Raw genomic sequence first — 17,963 nt, 5'->3', positions numbered from 1 at the left:
CCCGAAACCCCGGCATCACTCCACCGCATCATTATTCGTTACAGTCCCCCGTCACTCGCTGCAACGTCCGTCGTCTGAACTTCTGTCATTTGTACAGTAAGCTTGATATAGATCCATTGAGCTTCAACTGCAGACAACATGTCGAGCTCGTTCGAAAAGTCCGTCAAGGGCGCAACCAAGATCAAGGTACGTGTATCTCTTGGCGGCGCGCCTAATACTCGAGGAGCTCAGCAACCATCATATGAGCACAATTATTTCTGCGGATTGTAGCTTCGCTTACAGCTTGATGCTGACTCTTGACCGCTATAGAATGCTCCCCCAAAGACGAAATACATCGAGCATATTCTTGTCGCTACCCACTCCGGCGAAGCTGGTGTCGCCGAGGTCTTTCGCGCACTCACATACCGTCTCCGCGATTCGACATGGACTATCGTTTTCAAGAGTCTAATCACGGTGCACCTTATGATAAGAGAGGGTTCTCCCGATGTGACATTGGCCTTTCTCTCGACACACCGCAATGTACTGGCCATTAGCAGCTTTACAGATGGTGGGTTCCGGTCAAACAAGATATACGGATGCGGTGATTGACAAATTGGCAGCACAAATTCAAGGACGAAATATTCGACATTATGCTCAGTACCTAGCTGAACGAGCCCGCGCATACGAAAAGACAAAGACCGACTGGGTACGCGCTTCAGAGTCCAGACTTGAGAAGCTTTCAGTCGAGAAGGGCTTATTACGAGAGACGGAAATTGTGCAACACCAGCTCGAAGCCTTGTTAAAATGCGACGTGAGTCAATAAATCCGCTGCCCTCGAACCCGGCACTAATGAATTCAGGTAATGGAGAGTGAGCCCGAAAACGAAATCACTATAACTGTTTTCCGACTGCTTGTCTTGGATCTTTTGGCGCTATTTCAGGTTCTTAACCAAGGGCTGATTAGTATTCTTGGTTGGTCTTGCCCTTCCCCTCTTGTCTCAGCCTGCCGCGATGGCTAACATGCCAATAGGCAACTTCTTCGAGATGTCAAAGGTGGATGCCGAGCGTGCTATGGCCATCTATCGGAAGTTCACGAAGCAGACCGATTACGTTGTTCAATATCTTAGCGTAGCGCGACAGCACGAGCACCACACGAGAGTCGAGGTTCCTAAGCTGAAGCATGCTCCTGTTAACCTCGGACGTCAGCTGGAGGAGTACTTACATGATCCCGATTTCGAGGTTCACCGACGACAATATCTGGCCGAGCAGGACGTCAAGAAGATCGGTGGTGGTTCGAGCTCGAAGCAAGGAGGTCTTAGCAAGAAGAAGAGCAGCGATTTCCCAGCACCGGCATCGAACAACCCCTTTCCTCAAATGGGAGCCACCTCAACTGGCAACAACGCACCCGAATCCAAGCCCCAAGCCAACAAGGGTCCTGATCCGGATCTGATCGACTTCTTTGACTCTATCGAGCAAAACCAGACCCCCATGAACATGAACCCTCAACCTCAACCACAGCCTTTCCAACAACAGCCAACTGGCATGCAATTTCAGCAAAATGGCTTTGCCGCACAACCTACTGGTTTTGCGTCTAACAGTCCGTACCAGCAGCCGCAACAAACGGGCGGATTTATGCAACAGCAACCTCAAATTCAACTTCAACCGGATTTTACAGGAGCCGGATTTGGTGGTTTTACACCCCAGCCGCCAGGTTACCAACAAAACTCACTTTCTCCAATTCCCCAAGATTCAATGGCCAATTTCACCAATGCCGTTCCTCAGCAACAACCTGCTCAGACTGGATCGCCTCAGGGTCTCCAACCTATGCAGACAGGAAGCACCAACCCCTTCCGTCAATCCATGCTTATGGCCCAGCAAACAGGCCTGCCATCATCTAACACAGGAAACGTTAACCGTCAATCTACAAACCCGTTCGCCCGATCATCACCACAGCAAAACACTTCTCCTTTCGCTCAAAACTCCAACTCGCCTTTCCAAACACCCCCACCCCAGCAGCCACAGCAACAAGCAGCCCCTATGCAGGCGACACCGACTGGTACGAACCCCTTTGCTCGCAATGCCGCGATACAACCGGCAGCCCAGGAATCACGACCACAGACAGCCGGTGCTTCACTGGCTCCTCAAGCCACTGGCACTACCAACCCCTTCCGACAGAGCGCCTTTGTCAACCACAACACCGGCCAGGGTTGGCAAGCGAACCAGCAACCCGTCGGAGGTGGCTTCGATCAAATCCCAACTGTACCCGTATTCCCTCGACCGGCTCAGCAGGCACCTTGGCAACAATAAACTTGGACGAGTTTCTCAACACTATCAACAACATTCTTACAGCTTCCATCCACATATCCGCATCGCCGTTCCCAGCGCAACTTCTGTTTCCATTTCTGGCTGTACATCCTCCCTTTCCATATAGTAAGCGAGGCGTTTTCAGGGGGATGAGATCGAAAAGAGTATTACAAAGTGAAAGGATGATTAAATAATAGGCATATTCAGAGAGGACATAGTTTCCTGACGAAGACTGTCATTCGATCCTCTCCTGGTAGTTTTCTTTTGGAATAGTATAGTAGCAGTCATAAAATATTATTCTCAATATTAACTTCCTATCGTGAGTGTTAGAAGAATTGGCCGTCGAGAGCATAAGAGACGAAATGATTTAGTCATTTTATGCCTGCAGAACTTAGGTCACTCTGTATTGGCGTCCTAAGTCTTAGACAACTCTTCTGTTACCCAGCTGTATCGGTATGGATCTGGACATCGTCTATTACCCTGGCTGTACCATCTCTAATGAGCCGTGATGTTCGTTGCAATTTTCCCAAACTCCTCGTAACGCCATAGCTATGCCCTTGAACCAAGAAAATACACCTAAAAACCATCATCAACGTCCATTCTGCCCCCTGTATCTCCTGTTGCAGCTGCCTCCTTGGCACTCGCTGTAGAAACAGTCTTCTCGACCTTCTCTTCGTCCACAAACACTCCCAATCCTGAGAAACATTCGAACAAAGCTCTTGTGAGGAACTCATCAGGGCTATAGCCACCAGCCTTGAAAGCTTCCTTTGTCCGTGTAATCTCGACCCACTCGTTGGAATATGTCGCCAATTTCTCAGGCGCAAGGTCGACACGCTGCGGCATGACGCTCACACCGCCGTATGGATCGTAGGGCTTGTTATCCACCACAGGACCCTTCTTCTCGCGCAGTCCACGGATCGAGAGACCACTTCCAGCCCCGGCAGCTCCAAAAGCGGCGTCGCGCTTGTTCTGGCCTCGTTTCTTGAGCATGATCTTGTCCATCGCTTCGGTCGCACGGCCCATCTCGGCACTCTGTAGGGAATCGAGCATTTCTTCGCGGAAACGCTTCGCGGAGGCTTTTTCGTCGAGTTCTTCTTGTCGTTCGAGTAGGCGGCGGCGGCGCGCTTCTTCTTCTTCTGCTGCGATGCGGCGTTGGCGGGCATCGTCTGATTCACGCGCTAGACGTCTGTTGCGCTCGATGTCGGCTTTGTGCTTAGCTTCCCACTCGGACAATTTGGCCTCCGCCTTTCGCTTCTTTTCATCGTTTCCGTAGACAAGATCGCTGGTCAAGTCTTCGACCATCTCAAGGTACTCATTGTAGTCGTCCAATGTCTCAAACTCTTCTTCCGTTCTGTTGAAAACCGCCGCGACTCGTCTCCTGATATCGACCTCTCGCTCGACAGCCAAATCGGCGAAGAACGCTGTCTTGAAGCCGCGCAGACGTAGTGTTTTGTGGCAGTTTGCGGTGGGACATTGGTTGGGGCCGTCTTTAAAGATGCGCTCGACGCAGGTCTTGCACATGGGGTGGTAGCATTCCGGATTGATGCGGAACTCCATGTCGCGGTTAAAGTAGCGGGTTGTCTTACAGACGGGACATTGTTCCTGGCCGGGTGATGTCGGTTTGATGTCTGCATTTTGGCGAAATGCAACGCCCGCGCGAGACATTTTGGCGGACTGCAAGAGTGTTGACGCGAAGATTGAGAGGAGAAGAAAATGGATGCTTTGTTGATGAACGTTAATAATCAGGTCGTGGTTATGTCAAATGCACGGCTGAAGGTACAGGGATAGAGGCTTGACGGTCACTACCCCATTGGTCAAAGCTTTGGGAGAGATCGCCCCACATCTAGTCTGCCCCTCCATTATTGTCAGCCTTCTCTCATACCCAACAGCTTCCATCGACTTCTGTCAGAACATATCACGACTGAACGACTCATCACAATGGCCGACAACGGTATGTCCAAACTATGTTGATATGAGAGTCTCTGCAAAGAAGAGACATTCCACAGCTTCACTTCCAAGCATGCTGACTCATGACAGAACCTACACCCGCTGAGACTGCCGCCGCCACGGCCCAGGAGGCCCAGGAGCAAGCTGCCCTGCCTTACAAGTGGACTCAGACCATCTCTGAGCTCAACGTCACTTTCGATGTGCCCGGAAACCTCAAGTCGAGGGATCTTGTCATTACTATCAAGAAGCAGAGCCTACAGGCGGGTATCAAAGGTCAGGATCCAATCATCCAGGTATGTACACAACAATCACTCTCCAAGCCATGATATCTTACAGATCTAACCCAACCCCAGGGCGATCTTCCTCACGCAGTCCACGTTGACGACTCCACCTGGACTCTGAGCACCAACTCAGATGGCACCAAGACTGTCGAGATCCACCTCGACAAGGTCAACAAGATGGAGTGGTGGCCTCACGTTGTCACTTCTGCTCCCAAGATCGACGTGACCAAGATCCAGCCCGACAACTCCAAGCTGTCGGACCTCGACGGTGAGACCCGTGGCATGGTTGAGAAGATGATGTTCGACCAGCAGCAGAAGGAGAAGGGTCTTCCCAGCTCTGACGAGCAGAAGAAGGCAGATATCCTCAAGAAGTTCCAGGAGCAGCACCCTGAGATGGACTTTAGCAAGGCCAAGATCCAGTGAGCCGAGCAAGACTAAAAAAGTATATGATGACCTGGAGTTTATAAAAAGACGTTTCGTTCGTTGCTGTCGTGGTGCTTTATCATCTGCCCTTTGTTTCCATAGCAATTGCTGCACGTTCAAGAAAGGCATTGAAGTTTTTGACCTGTTGGAGCATTCCGCCTGCGGAGCTCGCTGAGCTGGCTTCATCAGTAATGCGTGCCACAAGAAGTTCAAGGTTAGCCAGATCGGCCTTCTTCTCTTGCGCACGAGAAAGTTCAGGGGCATCTCGTCCCCGTTCTACCGCCATGTCTACATCGTGCATTGTAGCAGAGGTATCGAGTCGGTGCTGTAGAGATTAGCCAAGTGCTGAGAGAATACCAATAGTAACTTACCTTTGACTCTTTGGTATCTTCTTCATGCTTGATGCGTACTGCATCCATCCTTAGAGCAACTTGTTCTCTCTCTGCCTTGAGACGTAAGATCTCCTCTCGTAAAGACAGCTTCTCTCGTTGCACGATTCGGACTCGCTTTCGGAGTGTCTGCCAATCGTTCAGGTGGATTGCCTGCTGAAGCAATCGACCGTTGAGTTCCTCTTTATACGCCTCGAGGGCCAGGATCTTTATCCGACATTCCTTCTTCTTGTCCTTTTCTTCTGTAGTGCTAAGCGTCTCATAGAGCTTTGCGACCGTGCCATCAATGACTTCCAGACAGACCTGCGAAAAGACATCCACGACTGTTTCTCCATTCATCGTGAACGGCACATCTCCGGCAAGCTGATCTTCCTCTCCAGCCTCTTTGCCATATTTCTTAAAATTGACAAAACGCTGCACGGTAATTTCGATAGCTGATCCATCACTGACTCGACGGGCTTTCTCAGCTTCCCTCGCTTTGCGCACCTGTTTCGGCAGGGGCTTTTCACCCTTTCGCGATTTCGTTTTAGCAGTAGCCTTTGGTTTAGCCGCCGGTTGCCTCTGTGTCGCCGGGCTGTCTGATGGTCGTCCACGGCGTCGCTTCGGTGCTCGCTCCTCTTCTTCGGCCTGTTCCTCAGGCTCGGCTTGTGGCGATTGGGATGGTTGACTCCTTCGAGGGCTCCTTCGAGGACGTTTTTGACCAAGCACTTTGGCTGCTTCGACCGCATCAATTGCTTCTGCGACAGCTTCTTCCTCTTCTTGCGTATTCTCGTCTTCCATCGCAACGTCTTCTTCAACTGGTTCCGCCGTGATATTTGGTTCGTCTTCGCTTGGGGCGTCCTCTGTGAGCTCATCATCTGCGGGTGCCTCTGGTTGCTCTGGCTCATCACCATCTTGGCTAACTTCTGTAGCTCTCGAAGCTTTTCTGTAGGACATTCTCGATCGAACTATCGTAGGACCCTCGCTTCGGCGTACTTTGTTAGCGAGTGGCGACGAAGATGGAGGTGCATTGTCTTGTTCTGCAAGCGCAGCATGTATGCGTGTGGTTGAGGACAAAGCGTCGATCTGCATGTTTTGCGCTTCCTCTGGAGGACTTTGGACATCTTCAGTTCTGCGACTTGAAGGTCTAGCTTCCGATACGGAGCCATTCTCGTTCGGTAAAACTGGTAATTCGATCTCGGGTTCATTTTCTTCTGTCGCTTCGCTGGATTGCGCTGGGCTAGGTAGCTCCGGTTCTGGTTCGGGCTCTGGCTCATCCTCTGGCTCGGGTTCCGGTTCAAGCTCCGGTTCGGCTTCTGGTTCCTCTACCGCATCGATAGCGGGCTCTTCGATTTCCGCCTCAACTTCGCCTGAAGTGTCCTGCGCGCCTTCTTCCTTAGATGTATCAGGCAAGTCGTAAGGATCATCAGATCTTATTCTCGGCGACCGTCTTCTCCCACTCCGTTGCGACGAAGGTGGCTCGTTCTCCAATCTCTTCCTCTTAGCAGAAGTATTCGCTGATGATGCTAGCGGTGCGGGTTTCGGTGCGGCGGGTGTCGAGCTGGCTATGTTAAGGCCAGCAATATCGAGATTGAAGTCGAGATTAAAAGAGTCGTCCTGAATATTCGTGCGCCTGTAGTCGCATTAGCGATTTCACTCGGATTTAAGGTCGATTGTTCGTACTGGGCACCTCGTAGACGCTCTTGCAGCCGCTGATCGCGGCCCTGCTGGCCTGTTGCTGGTATTAACATTGGGTCTGATGCATGTCGTTTGGGGGCTAGTAAGACATGCCTGTGGCCATGGCGGGGAATAATTGTGGTCAGTATCTAACGGCGCATCAATACTCGCAGATTGGGGGTCGGTCAGAAGAATGCGCAGTCGTGGTGTTATGGTTGAACTTTTTCGATGTGATGTTGATGAAGTAATGTTTGAGATGCTGCTAACGCGTGTGGGGAGACGCGTTCCGGAGTAGCGGGGCATCCAATTAAGCCATGACTATCATGACAACAATCATGTCTCTTATGAACATCTTAAATACTTGTTAAAAGGAGTTACAATCGCTCAATCGATTACTGAAAATATACAACGTAAAGCGATCATTATACAGCTGTAGAAAAATGTGATTCTTAGCAATCCAGCGTTAAAGTAAACAAACTCAATCGTCTAAGGCTTAGTCTACCAAAATAAAGTAACCTAAGTGTTTATTTAAACTGGCATAAGATCACTAAATTATTTCGTCTCTTAGGTATGCTTATGACGGCCAATTCTTCTGACACCCTGCGCTGTGCCGCATATTGGATCCATTCTATTTCTATCGTTACCATGATACATGTCCTGCTCAACAGGACTAAACTGACTTCCAAAATCACGCTTTTCCATCGTAAACCTTCCCTCAGTTCATAGGGAACCATTGCATCCTCTGTGTGTCGAATCGGTACCTAATTCCCTGTTAGCCCAAGACTTGCACAAACAGAATACCTTGATCCATACCCATTATAGTCGGTCTTTAATACAGCTGCCTTGCCATATTCTGATTCAAGCATTTGCTGGTACCGATAGGGAACCTTGGCGGGAACACCTTCAAATGTAGTGTCGAGAAGTGGGAATATGTACTTGTCCTAATCGCAACTTAGTCCAAGCTCCTCCGAAACAGCTAAAGGCATACCTTGAACTCATGATCATTCTTGTCGTACATGACTCCTTCACCCTGCTTATGCCCAGGGTCATATCGTGCAGCTGTAATGTCAATAAACAACCCATTCTGCATGTCAATCCAGCGAGCATCAATAACGTTCCTCCAGTCATCCTTCCCACGATGCTTGAAGTGAGGATTTAACTCCAGCTGGAAATAACATCCATCCGGGCACCCATCATATTGGTAGTAGTAGATGGTCATGTTGTGGTAGGCGGAAAGAAAGTACATGTCCGCTTCAGTCATAGAGACATCGGCATCCAAGTCCCATGGCATAACCTGGTGGCTTGGTTAGAAGATTTCACGACGTTGAACGTTGAGTTTCTCACCTTCTTTCCCCACCACCAACCGAGTAAGGAGCCATGCATTAACCATGTTTGGACTCCTAGATCTCGCATCGTCGCTAGGTATGTCTGCATGAGAACCTTGATGCGTGCATTCTGGGCAGCTGGTTCAAGAGCCTCGTCAAAATACTTGCCCATATAGTGTAGATGGCCTCTTGGCGTTATCGTAAGTACATGAATGGGATATAATTTGCAGTACAACACTTACTGAGCCTCATCTAGTAGTTGTTAATAAAAACTCTTCACTATCAAAGAAGATCAGGGCTAATTGGTAACTTACGCCAGTATTTTCGTGGAGGATCGTCTCTTTTCGCTAGCTTCTTCTCAATCTTTTCGGCATTAGGTACCGTTAGAGCGGTGGCACAGGCAAGCCAAAGCACGGCGCAGAAGGCCGATAACCTCATCGTGAGCTTGAATTAACTGATGCTTGAGACAGTGGATGCTGTCAGGTATAATCGTGAGGTGACGTGGACTGGATTGAGGATGTTTCGCCTGGATCCGCAGGGGCAGATGAAGGGAAGAGTTGTAGGAAGCAAGTTGAGTTAGAGCGGCAGTGATATCCAACGGCTACGTCTAAGTCAAAGCGTTTGAATATTATTGAAGGCAAAGCTTGATAAAATGATGTGAAAGAGAATCAACAAGGCAATTGAGTCCAGTGTAAAGGCAAAGAAAGTTGAGTTTCGACGGCAGTTTCAGCGATTCATTGTACAAACATTCATTCAGTTGGTGGCCCATGCTACAGCCCCTACAGTACAACCCCTGATCTCACCACATCCCGTTAGATCCGCGTCACCAATGATACATGTACAATTGAAGGATGTTGAAACATCAAGAGTTCAATATTTTTATCTACAACTTCTAGGCAATAATATCTAGGTATTCTAGGCATGCATCTCTCTGAGGCGCAGCTGACCGGAAATGGTAACCGCCGTGGCTGAAATACCCCCGAGAGGTTGACGTTGACTTTCAGGTTCACCTAAGGCAAGGGACCAGCACCAGCACTGACGCAAGCTCCAGGCCCCCAGTTCCCCAGTTCCGAGGCGAAACGACTCCACCTCTTCCTCCCGTATCGCATCACCAATCCAAGCTAGAGCTGCCTAAGCTACCCCTACAACTGCACCACTCGACAACTTGTCTTCTTCATCTTTCCCTCCATCGCCATCAATTCTACTTGCTGCGGGCAAGTCACCAACTCGATAACCTCCTCTCGATAGCTCACTCTTGAGCAACCCGCCCTTGACAATGGGCGCGTGGAACGTACGCTGCGACACAACCACTCTAAACATCAGCGACTGACTGACATTCTGTAGCTCTTCCGTGTTCTGGGCGACTTGTCCCACGCCCTCTCGAAATGCATCCTCATCTTCGCCATCCACAGAAACCGCAGTGCAGAGGGTGTCTCCCTTATTACCCAGGTGCTTTACGCTCTGGTCTTTTGCACCCGATACCTCGATCTGTTCAGGGAGAGTGTGCCGTGGAACATCGTCTTCAAGATCTTTTACATCCTTTCCTCGATTTACATTCTTGCTATTATGCAATGGATCTACCCTCGATCCCGCGAGCGTGAGATGTCTTGGAAGATCGGTGCCGTTATTCTTGGCGGCTCTTTCATTCTGTCGCCTATCGTCATGTTCATCTTTGAGGGTGCTGAGCATCGAGGTTTCCAGACTGTACGTCCTACAACTCGCCAAATCAAAGCAATGCTAACGTCTCCTAGTGGATGTGGGTGTTTTCCCAAATCCTCGAATCCGTCTGCGTCCTCCCTCAGCTTCTCCTCCTGAGACAGACAACCGTCCCCACCGTTATCGACTCCTTCTACCTCGTCGCACTCGGCTCTTACCGCGCTCTTTACTGCATCAACTGGTTCATCCGCGAATTCGAAATGCACGGCCGAGGCCCCAACGTCATCTCCGTCATCTTCGGTGTCATCCAGACAGCTCTCTACATCGACTTTGCCTGGGTTTACTACACCCGCCAGCGCGTCAAGCTCCGTGGCGGCGGTATCGTTGACGCTGACGACATGAGCCGCAGCTGGCTTCTCCGTCGCATCTTCGGCAAGCGCTTCGTCAACGACGAAGACGATGACGAGGAGAGCGGTCCTGGTGGCTTTGACGATGACCAGGGTGGTAACAGGCGCGGGGCTCGTCCCAAGTGGGGAGCTCGTGGTATCTCAGTCAGCGCAGACGACGGCGTTCTCGAGCAGGAGCGACACAACCGTAACCACGACGAGTTCGGTGGCCCCGTTGACCCTGATGCCAAGACGCAGGATCCCGATGAGCTTGCGCGCGCGCTCGACGACGACGAAGACGAGAACACACCTCTACGACCCGGTCAAACAGAAGGTCAACCCAGCGGTCTCCAGGGCGGCGAGGGTTGGCGCGACTAAGCTGGGACGCTTACAAGCTCAGCTTATCATTTCCCTACAAGCTTTTACAGGATGAACTCGGACGGAGTATGACGGATTGTTTATTTAGAATGTCTTGAAGGTACGACTCGATTTGCCATATGGTGAAACGTTGAATGCGATGCATGGAATTGAGTTAGAAGAGATGGAAAGGCCATGGTGAGCCATGATTTTTGAGTTAAGATATGTATACATAGCGGGGCTTTCTTACAGCAATCTCAATGAGATTCAATCCAATCCAGTCACTTAGTGTCAGTGTCAATCACATTTGCGATGCGAATCAAGAAGGGGTCGATGTGTGGATATCATTCAGGCAAATGCCCATGAGCCCTTTCCTGCGCTCAACCAGTCCAGTCCGAAGCAAACAATCCCATACACAATCGCCACCATGTCCTTGGGGACAAACAACTCCTTCCATCATTTGGCGCCATCTGACAAGGACAGCCAGTCCTGTCTTTTGCAACTCCATCAGCAGCATTCCACGCCGCGATAAACTCCTATAGAAACCAAAATAAAAGCTAAACCAAAAACGAACGAAGTAAATAATCATATACTAGAACATAACGTCTTGAAACCGTAGGGTATTTTCTTTTTCTTAGACAAAGCGCTTCTCAAACTCGGCGAATAGCTTAGGGCTGATCTCATCGCTGCTCATGCCCTCAATCTCAACAAGCACACCCTTCTGGGCGTAGTGGTTCAGAACAGGCTCGCTCGTTTCGGTGAACTTCTTGTATCGAGCGCGGTAGACTTCTTCGGAATCATCGGGTCGCTGAATCAAGGGCTCGCCGGTGACATCGTCGAGTCCATGGACCTTTGGCGCATTGAAGCTGGTGTTGTAGACACGGCCGGAGGGTTCGTGGACCCAACGTCCGAGAATGCGCTCGAGAATTACAGAAACAGGTGTCTTGAGTGAGACGACAAGGTTGATGGGAATAAGCTTGTCGAGAGGTCCGGCCTGGGAAGCTGTTCTGGGGAAGCCGTCAAGGATGAACGAAGCTGAGGGGTCGTTTGAGGCTTCGGATGGTCTGTGCCCGTCGAGGAAAGGTGCAGCGTTGATGAAAGATTCGACGCCAGCGTTGTTGTTGAAAGAGTGCTCGATTGCTGTTGCTTCGGATGAAAGGGTCATAACATCTGAACCATTCTTGGCAAGCCAGCCACGAGTCTTGAATTCGTTGGAAATAAGTCGTAGAATTAAATCGTCGGCCACAAGACCACCGGCCTTCATGGTGCTCTCAACCTTGATGCCTGTGGAAATTGTCAGCATTCGTCATGGAGGGGTTTGATCCAAAAACTTACCGAGTGGTGTCCTATCCTTGACATTTCGACGAAGAAGATCACCGGTACTAATTTGATTGAGTTGAGGGAAACGAGAGAGCAAGCGCTCGCTCTGGGTTCCTTTGCCAACGCCAGGCGCACCAAAGAGGATAACTCGAGCGGCCTTGTTCAGGTTCATTCTAGGCGACCTGTAACGATGAGGCCGTCGCGAGTAAAGGGCAATTGAAGAGCAAGCTTGGCGTAAGATTTAAGCTTGCTGCGTGACCAAAAGCGCTGTGTTTGATTGGTGATGCGTCCAAATGTCGTTGCAAATTTAACGTTTCTTGTTGAGGTCAATGGTACGATGACTCGGTGCTGGCGCGGGGAGTTGTTGAGCCAGTAAAACCGAAATCGGAGGGACGAGAATAATTATATAGGCGCAGGATTTTGAGGCGAAAAGATATAAGAAATAGAAGAGTTAATGGGAGAAGCGGTCGTTAGATTCGGACAGTATTATGAGAGAGAAAAAAGTGAAGGATGAGGAGGAGAGAGATGAGTTGAGGATGGGTTGGAAGGTTGGAAGTGGGGGGGCTTTAAGATAGGGCGACAGAAGGCGCAAAGATGGTGTTGGTGTTGAGAGTTCGAGGCGCATGGGTGGTACTTGCCATTCCACCAATTGTTTGCCTGTTGAAGAAGTACAGGTCCATGGATCACGGCGTTGAGATGGTTGTGGGACCGTGCGAAGCAGGAACGGTCGTCAGGGTGGGCACGGTAGTCGCTTCCGTGGCTTGCCGCTTGCGCTTGGCCTTGGCTTCTGCTGAGTCTGGAGAAGTCCAGATTCTTACAGTATCACAATGAATTTACAGTTGTGCAACATGACGACACCGAAACGGCCTCTGATGATGAGATTCCCTCACTGATGACTTCCTCTTCTTCACCGGGGCATTTCGGAGGCCGGGAAATGTGGCAGAGCAGCAGTGGTGACAACGGCATTTCGCCCTAAGTCCGGAATATCACAATAAGATCGGAAGAAATGTGCGAATATCCCGTTTCATTTCTGGCTGTCATCTTGTCGATCTGGGGAAACGGTGCAGGCTCTTCTTGGCGCCGTCCATCCGCATCAATAACTCCCGTATCCCCGTCCCTTTGCCCTTGGCATTAATTACTCTGAATCACAAGCTGACAGTACATCGACAGTCATGATATTGAAGAGGGTGTCGTCGAAACAAGTTGGCGTTATTCTTATTAACGGCATTCCAAGCACGTGCTACGATTACCAACCAGTCAAATTCGATTTCCAAGCACCCCGGATTTTCCAAATCCGTGGCTGACGCTTGAGGAGAAGCACCTCGGCACGAGCAATGACGGTGCATACCCGTGGTCGTATCGGCCATAGGGTAGGACAAGATTCAATGATCAAGGTGGGCACGGCCGCGGTTATCATAGAGCCGTAACTTACAATGGCGTCACTGCTGGCTTTCATTTATTACGGATTCGATTGAAGTGTTATTCTTCAGCTATTTATGGCGTTGATAATAGTCATGAATTAGATCCAGGAAGACACTATTCATGCTTCCCTGCCTCTAGTTTATAGATGCGCTAAACCAGCTGTCTAAAACTGCTCTCAAATGATAAATGGTCGTTCATTTCGTCTCCCATGTTTTAGTAGTAGTAGTCTGTTTAAAGTAATGCGTACTTGTAAATTCTTCGTAAATGAATAGGTTTAATATATATGCTATTATTAAGGAACTCATTATCTAAAGCAGTCGGAGCTTTTGAAGTTTCCAGTCTTTAAGTAAGGTGTTATGGTTTGAATCCATGGAATCATAATCGACCAGGGCAAGGCCCAGGCGAATAAAACAATCTAAAAGGCATCCTTGTTTACATTCAACCCGTCTTAATATCAGAGCGGTATGCCTTGAATTATACATACCTGGTAAGTCGTTGCATGTTTCGACAAGTAGGAGGAAGATCTCGAACTCTCTTAGCTTATCGATGTGTGCGTTATCAAAGTCCGCATACCACATCTTGCCATCCTGGGCTTCCCCTTTGCCCTCCGGCTGACAGCGTAATCCCTTAGGTTTGTCTTTAAGAGTGCGTCCAACTGGCCATACGCGTCTCATTAGTCCGTGTGCATCGATCCAGCCAGTCGTTACCGAGGAGAAGGAGCCAGGATATTCGTGGTGACATACAACATCTAGGATTTCCAATTTGTTGTCACCAACTCCTTTATTAAATGTTATAGGTCCATCGACGGCCGCCCAGCTCCAAGACGGGGCTCGGTACACTGGTGGTGTAGACAACGGGTTTGATAGGTGAGTCGCTCCCCTCCAGAGGAGTGCTCCTGGTAACTCTCCATCGTGACCTGTCAGCCCAACCATCGAGTTCCCGCACCACCACAGCCCGGCAAAATAGTCCCATTGTTGCTGAGTTGGGCACCAAATGCGCTTATACGCCCGGAATTCGGCGGCCAGACCTGCCAAGGCAGAGAGCTTATCTGTGTCGCGGGTGAGTTGACGTCTGCAGAATTCCTCGACAATGGCCGCCCACGATATCACTGGCCGAGCCTTAGGGTCATTCCAGTATTCAAGGCTTTTGAACATTCTGATCATCCCATTTGCCTCAACGGCTGTTTCGCTGGAGATCCGCCCAGGCTCAACTTGATGATCTATTAGCTTTGGTGGAGGTGCTCCGTTGTGATGTTGCCGTCCAAACACAACAAAGGGACCTTCGGGGGTGTCTGGAAATATCTCATAACACCTGCCGTGCAGGCACTCGAACATTGTCATAGTACTACCACAGTGTAAGAGACGCGGAGACAACACCCACTCCTGGAGGGTCCAGCCGCGTTGCATCCACGGGGTTTCTCGTTCATCTATCGGTGACCGATCGAACGTGGGCTCGCTCCAGCTTCTCATTGTCACAACCCCTTTAGTCCTTGAATGCGGATGGATCCAGTCCAAGCTGGAGCGGCTACCTACATCACGGACCAAAAACCCCTCAGAGCAGGAGGTTGTACTAGGTGTCGAAATCGTAAGGTTTGCAGAGCCGTAGATGCGTGCCATTGCTGCCGCCTCCCGGCTCCAATCCACCTCATCGTCCTGGATGATACACAAGGCATCAACCCACAAGTATGGAATCTGTAAGGCGCGGCAAAGTCGGATGGCATCTGCCACAGCGGCAGGAAGATCAGAGACACTGATGTGCTGCAGGTGGTCCTTGATATTGTGTTTATATGTGCAATATTGACCCCCATGGCCCCAGCAATATGAGAGGCACGCATAAATTGCTCTATCACCGGGGTTGGTATGAACAAGTTTTACACTCTGCGGTTCGTTGGAATTAATCTCGATCACACGTTTGGGAAGTTCTTTTGCTTCATTGTTCCCTGGACAGTGTTCATGCCGCTCTGAACAGGTCTGGAGCCAATGGGAGATTCGATTTATATGAGTTTCCGAGAGGAGATTCTCCTCAGGCAGAATCCCGCACTGTGTTGCAAAACGCTTCAGAGGATCGTCTTGAGATATCGGGCAAGTAGTTAGCTCCAGTAAGTTAAAACGGGGTGAGAGTCAGCGTAGCTCCAAACGCGGGCATGCCATAAGTCGATTATATTCTACTTACTGTGTTTGACAAGAACACGAATAGGCAGTGTATTGGGATTCTCGATAGCTGTTCCAGGCGAGCCTAACCAGCTGACGGACAAGAATGCCGGCAGAGCATCGCTCTTACTACTGGGTCTCTGTGGCTGCCACTTGATTATGAGACGACTTCTTCCAAACATCAGCCTTAGAGATTCCAGGTCTGATTGTTCGTAGTATTCCGCTGCCGCGGGATTTACATAATCCTGCGGGTTAGCCAGGAGCTGTATGAGATTCGTTTCCTGGCGGCGAGTATCTGATAAAATCCGTCGTTTTTCAGACTCAGTTTCGCACCTATCGTCGACAGCACGCGCCTCGCATTCATCTAATTCGAAGCCAGTGCAAAACAGTGAACAGAGACCGCAGCCCGCCCTCGCTTTGGAAAAGAGTGTGGAGAGGCTACGGTGGTGCAGATAGAAGACAGGATATTCCTCGCCCCTAGCATCAGGCGTCCAGCACCATCCGGCACCGTTCTCACAGAGCCCGCGGCATGTATTACAAAGGCTGCTGCTAGAAAGAGTTGATGGACCAGATCCCATGGCGATCTTGTGTAGTGGTTTTAAGACAATACCTAATTAAGGTTTAACTGGAAAGATTACAAGAGTTGTTTCGTTATAGATACCTACCTGTATGAATTGTCAAGTCGTACGGTAAGCGTTGCTTGATTTATTAAAGTCATGTATCCGTACTTCTAGCTTCTCCTCTTTTAGAGAACAATTCTAGACTAAGCCTATCTAGGATTTATCTAATCAGGTAACATTGTAGAAATAGCTAACACAGTGTATTCTAGGGTAACTGGGTTTTAACATTAAACCCTCAAGTAATATTGTATAATAATAATATGTAGTCTAAGGATACGCTAACAAGTCCTAAACCTCGTCTGAAATGGCAAAAGCCTATTCGCTGATTTCGTCTTTTATGTTCTTAGTAGCAATGGCCTATTTACCGTGACGCGTACTTGGAGTTTCGTCGTCTTTCATATCTTTGAAGGAGGCATACACTTGTAAAGCACCTTCAATACTCTGCACCAACCCAAAGAATATCGTCAAGACAAGAACAAGGACGGCCACCCAGAATGTGTACCTGTTGATCGGTATTAGCAGATGAAAATGCTCGCTTTGGAGGAGCGGTACCATTGGACGCCATTCCGCCTATCATGCCACCATTGCGACAACGATTTCGGCTCCGCTTCGTCAAAGACCTGCTTCAAAACGACAAGACGATCATTCCAAAATTTGAACCTTTCAGTTTGCCGATGGTCTGTTTTTAATTGTCCACACTGGATAACCCGTCTATCAACGCCCTCGTGAGGCTGATTGACGAACCAATGCCTTGTTTGCTCATCTGAGGATGGGAAGAGGAGTGCCAGCGTCTGCAACGTCTCGTCCGCGAGACCTTTGGGTAGTAGGGAGTCGGTACTGCAACGACAAGTCAGCGGACTCACACATTGAGTGGTCGTGAAGGATTGCGAACCTCTGTTGTTGGGCATATAGGAACGAAGCATGATGAAAGATGTGCACACGCTGATCATCATCGATCAATCGGAGATGGTCTACCAAGTTATCAGTCCAAACGATATCTAGGCCTGCGATACGACACAGATTGCGCGCAGTAAAGATCTTCTCCATCTTGACATTCTCCTTGGCCTGAGGAGCTCCAGGATCAAAGTAGGCTGACACAAAGCTCTCCAGAGACCCATGACTCCAACGGAGATGACTTCTGCCAGAAAAGCCGTACGCGAAGCTGCTGAAGCTCATCATCAAAAGCAGACTGGCGGCCAAATCTATCGAGTTGTCGAGCATCTCATCTTCATTGTCGTGAGGCGATGTGAGTTTCTTTCGCAGCTCTTCCTTGATGTCATGACGCAGCATTCCGCTCTTGAGTTTGCGGATGCAGTCGACTACATCACGGTGCGATCGCAGAGCCACGTATCGCCCTCCATTGTGAAGAGCCCTGGTGCATTCTTTGTTGTAGTAAGTCCAAAAGGATTGTAGGTCCAAGTCCCTACTGTTGAGGTGTTGGTCTTGATGCTGGTAGGCCCAGTACTCGTTGGCTATTGTTGCTCTGGTAAGTTGCGGCAGCGGGAGATCCAGCAGACTCGAATCGAGCTCCGTCTTGTCTGTCATGATCGCAATTCTAGCCGTTTTCTGGTAAGGTTAGTTTACACGAAAGATCAGGCTCCGGGACGCTGGCGGACTATAAGGCGGGCGAGGCAGTCAGCCCTGTCGAGTGCATCATGCATACAGCTGCATCTGTAATTGGCGGATGCTACGCCGCATCATCGCGATGAGCCTCTGTACACAGCCCCCAACTCAAGGCTGAATCCCATC

At 49.7% G+C, this 17,963-nt stretch overlaps 8 protein-coding genes across 8 annotated transcripts; 3 read left to right on the top strand and 5 right to left on the bottom strand.

The window, feature by feature from the left end:
* Positions 1-138: 138 nt before the first annotated feature.
* FIESC28_02095 (uncharacterized protein) lies at positions 139-2,285 on the top strand (the record flags this gene model as incomplete). Its single annotated transcript, XM_031156245.1, has 5 exons — positions 139-186; positions 310-547; positions 600-790; positions 839-950; positions 1,009-2,285. 5 exons carry the CDS (start codon positions 139-141, stop codon positions 2,283-2,285), a joined length of 1,866 nt encoding a protein of 621 aa, XP_031019778.1.
* A 573-nt stretch (positions 2,286-2,858) lies between these two features.
* On the bottom strand, positions 2,859-3,947 carry FIESC28_02094 (uncharacterized protein; the record flags this gene model as incomplete). Its single annotated transcript, XM_031156244.1, has 1 exon — positions 2,859-3,947. The coding sequence occupies one exon, from the start codon at positions 3,945-3,947 to the stop codon at positions 2,859-2,861; it is 1,089 nt and encodes a 362-aa protein (XP_031019777.1).
* Positions 3,948-4,220: 273 nt separating this feature from the next.
* On the top strand, positions 4,221-4,933 carry FIESC28_02093 (uncharacterized protein; the record flags this gene model as incomplete). Its single annotated transcript, XM_031156243.1, has 3 exons — positions 4,221-4,233; positions 4,320-4,522; positions 4,583-4,933. The coding sequence occupies 3 exons, from the start codon at positions 4,221-4,223 to the stop codon at positions 4,931-4,933; spliced, it is 567 nt and encodes a 188-aa protein (XP_031019776.1).
* Positions 4,934-5,012: 79 nt separating this feature from the next.
* On the bottom strand, positions 5,013-7,052 carry FIESC28_02092 (uncharacterized protein; the record flags this gene model as incomplete). The annotated part of the gene is made up of 3 exons (XM_031156242.1): positions 5,013-5,258; positions 5,305-6,934; positions 6,985-7,052. The coding sequence occupies 3 exons, from the start codon at positions 7,050-7,052 to the stop codon at positions 5,013-5,015; spliced, it is 1,944 nt and encodes a 647-aa protein (XP_031019775.1).
* Positions 7,053-7,693: 641 nt separating this feature from the next.
* FIESC28_02091 (uncharacterized protein) lies at positions 7,694-8,741 on the bottom strand (the record flags this gene model as incomplete). The annotated part of the gene is made up of 6 exons (XM_031156241.1): positions 7,694-7,739; positions 7,792-7,919; positions 7,967-8,272; positions 8,323-8,491; positions 8,546-8,555; positions 8,618-8,741. The coding sequence occupies 6 exons, from the start codon at positions 8,739-8,741 to the stop codon at positions 7,694-7,696; spliced, it is 783 nt and encodes a 260-aa protein (XP_031019774.1).
* An 838-nt stretch (positions 8,742-9,579) lies between these two features.
* On the top strand, positions 9,580-10,723 carry FIESC28_02090 (uncharacterized protein; the record flags this gene model as incomplete). The annotated part of the gene is made up of 3 exons (XM_031156240.1): positions 9,580-9,594; positions 9,648-10,007; positions 10,055-10,723. 3 exons carry the CDS (start codon positions 9,580-9,582, stop codon positions 10,721-10,723), a joined length of 1,044 nt encoding a protein of 347 aa, XP_031019773.1.
* A 613-nt stretch (positions 10,724-11,336) lies between these two features.
* Positions 11,337-12,194, bottom strand: FIESC28_02089 (uncharacterized protein; the record flags this gene model as incomplete). Its single annotated transcript, XM_031156239.1, has 2 exons — positions 11,337-11,986; positions 12,038-12,194. 2 exons carry the CDS (start codon positions 12,192-12,194, stop codon positions 11,337-11,339), a joined length of 807 nt encoding a protein of 268 aa, XP_031019772.1.
* A 1,558-nt stretch (positions 12,195-13,752) lies between these two features.
* FIESC28_02088 (uncharacterized protein) lies at positions 13,753-17,759 on the bottom strand (the record flags this gene model as incomplete). Its single annotated transcript, XM_031156238.1, has 6 exons — positions 13,753-13,784; positions 13,929-15,383; positions 15,617-16,204; positions 16,592-16,716; positions 16,959-17,051; positions 17,107-17,759. 6 exons carry the CDS (start codon positions 17,757-17,759, stop codon positions 13,753-13,755), a joined length of 2,946 nt encoding a protein of 981 aa, XP_031019771.1.
* Positions 17,760-17,963: the final 204 nt, after the last annotated feature.

This window comes from Fusarium coffeatum (assembly GCF_003316985.1).
Source record: "Fusarium coffeatum strain FIESC_28 chromosome Unknown BRIP53273_contig_45, whole genome shotgun sequence".
In the NCBI taxonomy this organism is placed as follows: Eukaryota; Fungi; Ascomycota; class Sordariomycetes; order Hypocreales; family Nectriaceae; genus Fusarium; species Fusarium coffeatum.
This window is presented reverse-complemented; position numbering and strand designations above follow the sequence as displayed.